The following is an 11899-nucleotide window of genomic DNA, read 5'->3' on the forward strand; positions in this document are numbered from 1 at the left end:
GTTTGCCTCACCTGGACGGTTTGGGAGACTGGCCGCCGTCAGTATTAATGAACGAGATGCTGGCCCTGGCTGAAGGACACAAGCCCTGCCTCATGTTTGAGCAGGCGTTCCTTAAACAACTGCCCGAGGACATACATCTGCTGCTGGCCGACGCAGATTTCAGTGACCCCCAGGAGGTGGCGGCCTGGGCAGACGTGCTGTGGAAAGCCAAGAGGGAGAGCGGGGCATCCATCGGACAGATTACCAAGCCACGCGCCCAACAGCAGGCCAGACCAGGCCCGGCAACGGAGCGCACACAACCCAGAGGCAGGAGTGAGGAGGCCAATGAACAGTGGTGTTTCTACCACCAGCGGTGGGGCACAGAAGCCCGCCGTTGTCGCCCATCCTGCAAGGTCCCGGGAAACACCAGGGCCAGCCGCCGCTAATGGCTACGGTGGCTGGCCACAGGACAGCCTCCTGTATGTCTGGGACAAACAGTCGGGACCCCACTTCTTGGCCGACACCGGAGCGGAGATCGGCGTCTTACCCCCAACGCTGGGGTGGGGGGGGGAGGGGTTATGTGGCAACCCACTTTTTACACAAGCAAACAGGCTCACAAAATAGCCCGCGCACGGGGAGAGACTTCTGTAATGCACCTCTGACGTCAGTTCCACCCGGAGAGGGCTGGAGGGGAACTGTTTAAAAGCCAGTGCCGCGAAGTTTGAATAAACAAGTCTCGAGTGTGACTTACAGACTGCGTGTCGTTATCTCTAGCTCTGTGTGTAGCACATTGCTACAGCTTAACACATCTTTCATCTGACCCCATCATCATTTGTGTTATACAATTTCTCTGGCCCTACACTTTATCACAGATCAGGCTTCACCACTCTTTTTAACTTAACTTTTTCTCAGTTCTAATTAACTCAAAATATTTTACTGTTTCTATCCTCAGACCCATTTAAAAGTTTCAACACTTTGCTTTCATGGCCATCTTCATCAAACCAAGAAGGTCCAACAATTGTTAAAATCATCATCAATACAATGGAATCAAGATGTAAATATTCAGTGTCACAATCAAACCTGGTAGCCCGATTTACAGACCATGAAGTTCTAAGCCAATTTCATTCTTGTGAATAGCCTCCAAGTCCCTGGAACATATTATCCTCAGTAAAATCAAAGACATGGGTAAGCCAAAGAAACACAGGTAAATCAGGATCAGGTTTAATGTCACTGAAATTTGTTTGTTTTGCGGCAGCATGTTGCAACACTCAAGCCTTCTACGAATTGCTGTGCGTAGTGTGTGGGCCAACTATTGTCAAGTGCAAGGATGTTGCTGCAGCACGGCTCAGCAGCTGTGCGCCTCCTCGCCACCATCTGAAATTCTGCCAATAGCTGTGGCAATGGCAAATTTATAGAAGGCATTTGAGTTGTGGCTAGCCACACAGTCATGGGTGCATAGAGAGTAGAGCAGTGGGCTGAGCACTTGTCTTTGAGGTACAAGGAAGAAATGTTATTTCTGATCGCACTGACTGTGGTCTCCCGATGAGGAAGTCAAAGTTCTAATTTCAGAGGGTGGAACAGAGGCCCAGGTTTTGGAACTTGCTGATTAGTACCTGGGGGTATGACTGTGTTGAACACTGAGCTGTAATCAATCAACAGCAGCCTGATGTAGATATTGCTATTGTCCAGGTGATCCAAAGCCAAGTGGAGAACCAGTGAGATTGCATCCACTGTAAACCTATTGTGTTAGGCAAATTGCAGCAAGCCCTGGTCCTTGCTTAGACAGTAGTTGATTCTGGCTATGACCAGCCTCCCAGAGCACTTCATTACAGTAGATGTGAGTGCAACTGGGTTCAATTTAGATTCAGAAGCATTTGTTATTATCAACTTTTAAGTCTGCCTTACTTTACAACGTACAACAAATGGAACTCTCAGTTTATATTGCAGTGCTGTACCTGGAGAACACTGTAACAATGAAGAAGCTATGTTTTCAATAGGATCAGAAATTAAGGCCACGCATAAGGAAAAGGAGCAGATCATGGCTGATTTATTTCCCTCTGTACAGTGAATTCCACAGATTCACCACTCTGCCCTAAACTTCCTTCTCATTTGTGCTAAAGGGACATCCTTCTACTCTGAAGCTGCAGCCTCTGGTCCTAGACTCTTTACGAAATATCCTCTCCAAGTCCACAATCTCGGCCTTTTAATATTTGATAGGTTTTAATGAGATCCCCGCTCATTCTTCTAAACTCCAGCCAGCACAGGCCCGGAGCCATTTAACGCTTCTTATATGTTAATCCTTCCATTCCCAGGATCAATCAAGCCTCCTCTGAAACCTCTCCAATGCGAGCACATCCTTCCTTAGATATGGACCTCAAAATCCTCACATACTCCAAATGTATTCTGACCAATGTCTTCAAAGCCCAGGTACGGGTGAAAGCAAAGGTCTGTAATAAAGGATAGTCCTGGAAAGTTGAGTATTAAATGTTCTAAAGTAGGACACATCAACTAAGACAAACAAGTCAAACAATCAAAATCCTATTGTATATTGTCAATTGAAATACAAGAAAGTTCTGTAAATGTTGGACCCTTTCAACCTTTCGAGCTGCACCGCCTAGCAATTCCTGACTTAACCTAATCAGAGGGCAACTTACAATGACCAGTTAACCTACCAACCTCAAGTTGTTTTGACAAATGTTTAATACTTAAATAGTTGGCAATTTTCTGAAATAGTTTAAAGTGTGAATGGTCTGTGAGTTTTAAAATGCTGCTTGAAGTGCAGCAACTAGAGTTCATTTTGATTTGGACAAAGAGAAAAAGAATGTGAGAGTGAGAAGTGAATAAGAGAGTGAGAACAAAGCCATGTTTGTTAAATCTGTATTCGGAGAATGGTCACCTCTGGAATAGGATGTGACCAGTTAGAACATTCTGTTATTTTCTATGAAATAAACATGCAGGACCTCCTATTCAAACAAGCCTTGCCTCTTTAAGAAGTTACATGACTGTGTGAGAGCCCCACCAATACATTTTTTTAATTTTTATTTGGAATCTGTGTTAAAATGTTTTTTAAATGAGGAAATCAACTGTTTATTCCAATTTTTTTCCATTTTTGCAAAGGTTCTATTGAAGAATTCTCATTTTCTTTTTGCTTTCAGATTGTGTTCTTTCTTTCCTTCAGAATTGATATAGTTGAGAGCAAGAGTTACCCAGATTCCACACTAGCTAAAAGTATCTAACTGTAAAAGCATCTAGAAATGAGATTTCCACATGTTTAAAAGAACTTGACATTTTAGGAAATTCATAATTAGCATATTATCAAATTGAGAATTTGAAATTGGTATTTTGGGAGCTAGCTTTGAATATTTGGGGAGTAATCTTAAATGTTGCTTTTCTGAACAAAAAGGATTTCCCTAAAGGATTATTGTCAATGCACTGATTAAATTTTAAGGGTTCTTCTGGAAAGCTTGTTTTTGAAGTAATTACAGTGTAAAATGTAAATGAGCAGCCAGGATTTGGGTTGGCACATCGTCAGCCGAAGAGCCTGAACTGTGCTGTACTGTTCCATGTTCTATTTCTGTCACTTGCAATCCTAATCTTGAAGTTCATTACATGTCTGGTGAAATGCAAAATGAAGTTTCAGTCTAGATCAGGGCTAGATCACTTGGCAGCAATCCATTACTAACCACAGGAAACCAGGAAGAGGGTCAGTGCACTACCTACCTCATTACAAGAGACGTAAATAATGGAACCCCGACTTGTCATTGGACCATTCCAGCACTATGGATGTTAGGCAACAGGAATGAGAACACAGACACAGTGTGTCAGCAAGGTGATGGAATGTTACAATGAAGGCTTGTTCTGGGAGTTAGACATTTAATGGGATATATCACAATCGAAATATATTTGGAAAACAGATAGAAAGAGTTAAGGGTTAAGACACCAAGTTCCACAACAGCTTGTACAGCAAGTCCCAATGTTGTAGCTATACAAGACATTGCAAAACCGCACTTGGAATATGTGTAGTTCTGGCAGCATACTGCAGGAAGGATGCGTTTTCAGCTAGAGGGGGTGTATAAAAGGTGCAGAGGGATCTTTTTGGGACCAGAATGATTCAGTTATAAGGAGACACTAAATAGGCGAGGCTGGTTTTCCCTGCTAGCTCAGAAAGGCTCCTTGGTTGGATAGGCAAATTGGGCAATAGGTTCCTATTTCTGTATTGGTTAACTCTGACTCTATTTAAAATGTAAATTAATGACTTGAATTGTAAAGTTGCCATTATGGTGTATTTCCATGGTAACTTGAAGATAACCTGGAAAAATGAGTGACAAAAACGCAGAAGTTTCAATTCCAATTATACCCACCAAACATTGGTGGTAAATTAACACCTGAACAATAGTCAATAGGTTTGGCTGCAATAACCTTTGACCAAATGTAAAATAATCTGTGTGCACATTAAAGAACGAATCCAGTAAAATATCAGTGGGATCTGGCCAAGCAGTAAAGTTACTTTGAGCTCATCACTGCCTGTGGAATCAGAGACAGCATTATGAGCACATTTAAACAAAAAAAGTTGAAATCGAGTAGCTCAGAAACTAAGATTCAAAACATTGGTACTTCAAAGAGTCACTAGGTTCATGAAAATACTGACTTTGACTTCAGGTAAATTATTGATATCTATCAAAATGCCTCAAAGCCTGAACAAGTAAAATCAAGTGTAAATTACATCTTTCCTATCCATAATTTCTCTTCTATCCATAATTTCCACTTTCAATATAGCTCTCAATTCATCCGCTTTCTTCTAAAGTATTCATTTTACATTTGTCAATTTTATATTTCAGTCAAATCCACAATTAACCCATGAGATCCTTAATAAGCCCAAGCTTTTATCCAACTCACCTCTCACAACTTGTTTGTACAATGTTTGTGTTCATAGTCTCTGTAGTAATTGCATACAATATTATTTCATATAAACATGATCATCCACCTACAGTACATTGTAATAAAGCCTCAATTCCACACCACGATTTTCCCCCATGATATAATTCTGTATTATTCTGCAGCCACTTCAATACAATAAACTAGTCAATGACACTTAGATTCCAAGGGAGTTCTTTCAGATAAGAATTTAAACCAAAGTTCTTCCTGCACTCTCAGGAGAATATGAACAATCCCACAGTGATTTCTAAAAGAACAAGCAAGTCTACAATGCTGTCCCTTAACAAGCATCATTTAGAAAACATGGATGATCAGCATTATACTGTTTCTCGTGGGAACAGTATGCAGCACTTTCCAGTTTATATCAGCAAGAGCATTTCATTGGCTGGAAGGCATCTTGAGATTGTGAAAGGTGCTATATAAAATAGGTATACCCACTGGAAAACTAACTTTGGAATCACAGCATTCTACACGAATACAAATACCCAACGATCCTGCAAAAGTGAAGAGGTACATTCAGGTACAAACAGTTGTTTGCAGTGATTGCCTTCAACATCTTCCTCACATCTCAATGCATTAGTAAAATGGGAGCAAATGCAATTAAATTATACCTTTTGAAGAGTTGCAACTTTGTTTTGAGACTAACTCTACTATTTCTGAACTCATCTTTTGGTATCACCTGCTTTTTATCTTGCACTCATATTGAATCAATTAATCATGACTGACCTCACATTTTTTCAACTCTATCATTTACAGTTCAAATTAAAGGCTTCTCTCACATTTGTTCAGCTGTTCAGAGTCTCCAGTATTTTAGGTTTTCAGTCCAGATGTGTAGTTCCTGCAGCATCTTGCTTGGGAGTATAAATTCTGTAGTAAAATTGTGCTGCTTGCCTAGGAAATAGTTTACTAATCAAACATAAATGTTAACTTGCATTTGCTTCATACCAAAATCCTTCTTTGGTAATGCAAGTCCAGTTTAGACTGAAAAAAATATTTTGCAAAGGCCTCCAAATCATAAAGCACAACTTGCTGCATTCCTGTCAACTCAAGAAATATTTCTCCAGTTCTCAGGAAACAAATCATCTATTTTTGAAGAAGATAAACAGGGAGACATATTCAAAAGACAAATATACTCTTCCTTCAGGGCATAAAATGAACTATGGCAATGTTTTCCATATGGCTTTCATTGTTCTTTTAGAAGAAAAAAATTAAAAACTGGTTTGACAGAACTAACAATACTGAGTCAATTGTCAATGTTATTAAGGTATTGTTAAATGATTGGTTAAAATACCAAGCAAAAATGAATAATGTCAATATTGATTATTATTCAGAGATCTAAATGAATGAAGCTACTCGCGGATGGATGAATTTTTGTTTAAACCCTCAAGTGCAAAGACTAACACCATGTTCAAGTGTCAAATAACGCCCAATACACTTCAAAGGTCCAGACTTTAGAAAGAAATTCTAAGAACTTTTCAAAACAGTCTTTAAAAAGAGAGGAAGAGCAAAGTAGAGTGTGAATGGGAAGGGAAGCTCTCAATTACTAAAGCTAGCTGCAATTGAACAAAAAATATGCATGAGATTTATAAGAAGAGCATGAGATTTCATTAATATTTGTGACATCAACAACCAATAACCTGCGCCCTCCAACCTGAACTCTGGAGATATGAAAGGTGGCATTAGTGACCCATTTTCTAAGTAACAAGATATTTCTATCTGTAATTTTTAAAAATAGAAAGAACAAATTCCTGTCTATGCAGTAGCTTTCATGATCTCAGAATATTTTATCTTGAAGCTTAGGCAGGAAAGCAAAGCACTTAGGTACTTTACAACAAAATCTAAAAAAAACCTGAGTAACTATTCAGTTTGGTTTTCATTTTGGTTAATGGACAAATAAACTTTGTATTATACCATAATACTTTTTATGGGAACTAAAGAGATCTTCAGTGGCACGGTTGATTTGCACGGTGACATCTCAGAACAAAACTACAGTGCCACATTGATAATGAAAACTACAATGTGCACCATCTTCATAATTACCACTTTCTGACATAGATATGTATCTTTTCATAGGTGCTGGAAAAATAAGACAACTAATTGCACCAATTCCATAATGTTTATATGAAGAATGCACAGCAGAATTTTTATTTCCCGATCAAAACTCTTCAACAAAATCCATCACTGAAACTCACCAAAATCCTTAAAATCCACTTGAAGGGCAAAAGAATGAACCATGTGATGAACAGCTCTGATGAAAGATTTCTGACCTGAAATTCTTTCAAATCTATCATCTAACTTAACTCCCTATTTCCACAAATGCTGCCTGACCTGTTGAGGTATCTAGCATTTTCTGCTTTTATTTCAGATTTCCAGAATCTGTAGTTTATTTTTACTTTCCCATCAGTATTTTGTCTATTTCAATGAGACCTCTCATTTGCCAAATCTCTTTTGAATACAGACCTCCCTTCACCTCACATTCCCACCATCATGAATAATTTCAACAAGGGTCTTGGACCAGTTGCTTCCTGACCTGCAGATGTTTCCAACATTCAGACATAATATCATGCATACAACAGTGTAGCCTGCCAACAAAGGTAAACTCATAAGACACAGGAGCAGAATTAGGTCATTTGGCCCATCGAGTCTGCTCCGGTATTTCATCATGGCTGATCTAATTTTCCTCTCATCCCCAATCTCCTGCCGTCTCCCCATATCTCCTCATGCCCTAACTAACCAAGAATCTATCAACCTTTGCCTTAAATATAAAGACTTGGCCTCCGCTGCTGCCCATGGCAAAGAATTTCACAGATTACCACTCCCTGGTTAAAGATATTCCTCCTCATCTCTATTCTAAAATTACACCCCTCTATTCTGAGGCTGTGTCCTCTGGTCCTAGACTCTCACCATAGGAAACATCCTCTCCACCCCCACTCTATCAAGGCCCTTTCCCCATTCAATCGGTTTCAATAAGGCCACCTTTCATTCTTCTGAATTCAAGCTAATTCCAGTCCGTAGCTGTCAAATGCTCTTCATGTGACAAGCCTCTCCAGTTTCAGCACATCCTTTCTAAGGGACCCAAAACTGCTCACAATATTCCAAGTGCTTTATAATGTCTCAATATTACATCCCGGATGATGATGAAAGATGACTGAGTGCAATGAATATCTCAAAGCTAGGGATGCCAATCTGGAAGAGAACACTCATTTTGCGTTGTTTAACCTTCCAGTGGACTACAGGATTTGGCTCAGATAATATAAATGATATCTAGTTCTACTCTAAGCATGTAGGTCTAAAGCTACATTCTTGAATATCTCAACTGGCAGGAAGTCCAATATCTTAAGCAAGACATGCTCAAAACAAGATCATCTGACTTTCAAAGAGTTGTATTTTTAATGTTCCTACACAAAAACAATAAACTTCCAACTTCCAGTTTTTAAATGAGGCCAGAAATATTCATAGTTCCAGGCAATGCTGTCTGCAGTACTTCTGCTACTCAGAATGCTTTAAACATCCCCAGTCCTGCAAAACAATGCATTTCTTTTCAACATAAAACATTGAGGGACTTCCTTTGACATAGAATTGTAAATCAGAAATAATTTTAGGATTCAGAGTACTTAAATAGTCTTGATCTCTCTTCTGAAATAAATCTCACAAATAAGCGATTGAAAAAACAAACCACCATTGAGCAATAAAAAAATGTTGAAATCTAGTAGGCAGTAAAAGTGAACTAAAAGCAAAACCAGCAATTATCAGCTTTACTTACGTTTCAAAACAACGGTCCACGTTATCGGACATAAGAAGGAGCATACACAGCTGTTCCAATGCTATCAGCTGCATGTCCCTTTCGTCGCCCTGGCCCATCTGCAGCCATTCTAACAACGTATCGGGATCCACATCGGCCATGCTGAGGCCGCTTCAATATGTAATTGTATTCCCAATGTTCTTCTCTCGAGTTAAAGGGACTGGCAGATAAGAAAGTCACTGGAGAGAGACAGATGACCGTAAATTCACGGTTAGTGAAAACAAACCTGATCGATAGCAAACTAATCGTTAACTTCAACTATTCACGTACAACTGTCTGCAGCTTTAAACAGCTAACATGAAAGGTTAACAGAAAGTGATTTTCTCCCCAAATTGATGCACCACTCCCCTCCCCCCAAGCTCTCTTCAGGTCCAAGTCGCCATTGAAGTGGCAGCTCAGGACTGGATTCGACTGCACTGTCACTTTAATTGGACAGCCAGGCTCAGCCTAGCCTCTGGCCGCCCAGTAACGTCGGAAAAAACACACAGGCCTAGGCCTGGCCTCCGGGACGCTCACCGCAGCTCTGGCGGAAGGTCGTGACCGCGCTGCCAGCCCAACTAGTGGTCCTCTCGACTTAAGGGAAGAAAAAACCTGAGTCACCGAGCAGCGGCTCCGCCGCCTTCCCCACACACAAAGAGCTGAGTCCGGGACGAGCCTCGGCCACCGCCATCTCGGAGCGGCCGCTTATCGGCCAGGTCGTTCGCAACCCGGTGGCGAGAAGGGATACTCCCGGCGAGGAGGCCTGACTGCCGACCGCCGCTGCCGCGCTAGGCCCCCGGAGAGGCGATGAGGACGTGAAGGGCAATCAGCGGGTCGCACCGGGCCTCCCCTCCCCGGGAGCCCGACACCTTCCCCATTTTCCACTTCACTCACCGGCTCTCGGAGTCCAGACCAACTATGGTCTTATCCTCGGCCTGGAGCTCGCCGCAGCCCTCCTGACGCTATTCCTCACCGGGTCCCAGGGATTGGATAAATCGTACGAGGCCGAAACAGCGTCCGATCCTGCGGCCGGCCCCGGTCTCTCGGGCACGTAATGCGGCGGAGGCGCAGTGTCGGCTCCTTCCTCTCGGATCAGGGAGCGTCGCAAATAGCCGCAGTCGCCCTCAAGCGTCAAACAGTGTGCGTTTTTCGTGAGGTGTTTAAAACTGTTTTCTCACTTTTCCCTTTCTCGATCACCATTCCACTGGATAGTGTAATACCCGGCCTCAACCATAAGACGAATAATTACCTCCATACGATACGTCTTCCTTTCCCCTTGATTCCAGCGAAAATGATTCTCTTTTCAAGCGTCTGTCTGCATCCTATCTGCCCTCACGCCGCCTTTAATCACATCAGTGTTGTTGTAACATTTCCCTTCTGGCACTTACCAGCATCTGTCCCATTTCACACGAGTTTACCTCTCGGCTTTCACCAAGCAGAGGAATTTAGGATCCCACTGATTTTGTTCCACAAATGAACAAAATCAGCCATCTTCATAAATTCATTTTTGTTGCAACATTCAAGATGATTGTCTCTATCTTCATAGTTTCTAACTTGTTGAAGTAGCGAAGTAGTTTCATTTTTCTGTCCGGTCCATTTCTGGCACCTCCAAGTCTGAATACTTGAACCACAGTGAGCAAAGCAGCTCTCAGTTGTCTTAATGCTTATTTCTCGCCAGTTATCAGTGACAAAAATCACTACCTTTTGAACATAAGTGCATGCAACCGATGCTTTTGAAAACAATTTGCTCTCAGCACTGTGTAGTGTCTTAACAGCCACACAAGTGCATGCGACTGACACTAGTTAGAAACTGTTTGGCAGCAATCTCCTGCCCCAATTTTAGCAGCATAATGTCCCCAGTAAACTAAGGGAATCCTGGCAACTTTCTCAATTATTATTCTTTAAGAGTCCCAAATAAGCAGTTGTCCCAATTAACCAGAATCCACTGTATTTAAACGCACTTTGCATCTGCAGCAGGGGAGATAAATTGGTGATGGGAAAGGACTAAGATCTAACTGCTGTTACAAAATGTGGCTTCAGGGATACCTTAGATGGGAATCAATTCATTCAGAGGCCTTAGAGAGGCAAACAAGAAAAAAACAAAAGCTCAGATGGCAGTATTTGTAAGGAATGATATGAGTTCTGAAAGGATCTTGGCTTTAGGTGGAGCTAAGAAGCAGGGAAGGAAGCATATTGCTGAAAGATGTTCATATGCCTCTGAATAGCTGTTGCGATTCACAGCATAGTTACAGACAGAAGAGAAACATTTGGTCTTCTGACCTTAAAATGCTATAGAAGATTAGAGCAAAGATGCATCAGACTTGTTTCTGGGATGTCATAGGAGGAGAGAGCAAGTAAACTATTTTTTTGTTCACTAAAATTTGGAAGAATGAAAGGTGATTTCATTGGAATGTACAAAATGCTTAGAAGGTTCCATGGGCTAGACTTGGGGAGAATGTTTCCCCTAGTTAAGAACTTAGAACAAGGAGTTACTGTTTAAAATAAGAGGCAATCTATTCAGGACTGAAATTAATTTTTCACAGGCTGAAAGATTTTGATAGAGGTGTATAAGATGATGAGAGGCATTGATCGTGTGGATAACTGGAGGCTTTTTCCCAGAGCTGAAATGACTAACATGAGAGGGCATAGTTTTAAGATGCTTAGAAGTAGGTACAAGTGGGATGTCAGAGGTAAATTTTTCACGCAGGAAGTGGTGGGTGCATGGAATGCACTGCCAGCAAGAGGTAGGGGGTGGATACAATAGGGTCTTTTAAGAGACTCTTAGAGCTACATGGAGCTTAGAAAAATAGAGGGCTATACAGTAGGGAAATTCTAGGCAGTTTCTAGAGTAGGTTACAGGGTCAGCACAACATTGTGGGCCGAAGGGCCTATAACGTGCTGTAGATTTCTATGTACTTTTGCAAGAGGTTCATCACATAATGGGAGAAGTTTGTTGGTTCATAGCTGAAGTGTAAGTCATGTATTGTATCCATGAAACCATCTCATTAGTACTGATATCTCATAGTGGTTCACCAAATGGCAGTTGACTTAGCATGAACATATGCTGTTTGGACACCTGTACATTCCTGAATGTGTTTGCACATGGACAATGTTAATTCCCATATATGCACTCCTTCCAGATGTTGTCCAAGGTTCTTCTTGATGTCGCACAAAGTATTTTCCAGAGGTTTGTGAGTTATAAAA

General features: G+C 41.3%; 1 protein-coding gene across 4 annotated transcripts in view; it reads right to left on the reverse strand.

Moving 5' to 3' along the window:
• The window catches only part of hectd1 (HECT domain containing 1), a 91386-nt gene extending 81602 nt beyond the window's left edge, over nucleotides 1–9784 (reverse strand). For 3 of the 4 annotated variants that reach the window (XM_072267275.1, XM_072267276.1, XM_072267270.1), the window contains exons 1-2: nucleotides 9590–9784; nucleotides 8678–8895 (exon numbers count right to left, since the gene is read on the reverse strand). In XM_072267275.1, coding sequence (XP_072123376.1) covers nucleotides 8678–8817 — 140 coding nt within the window. In that variant the 5' untranslated portion in view covers nucleotides 8818–8895; nucleotides 9590–9784. The remainder of the gene's footprint in view (nucleotides 1–8677; nucleotides 8896–9589) is intronic. The other variant, XM_072267274.1, reaches the window with a different exon arrangement.
• Nucleotides 9785–11899: the final 2115 nt, after the last annotated feature.

Source organism: Mobula birostris, chromosome 1 (genome assembly GCF_030028105.1).
Source record: "Mobula birostris isolate sMobBir1 chromosome 1, sMobBir1.hap1, whole genome shotgun sequence".
Classification (NCBI taxonomy): domain Eukaryota; kingdom Metazoa; phylum Chordata; class Chondrichthyes; order Myliobatiformes; family Myliobatidae; genus Mobula; species Mobula birostris.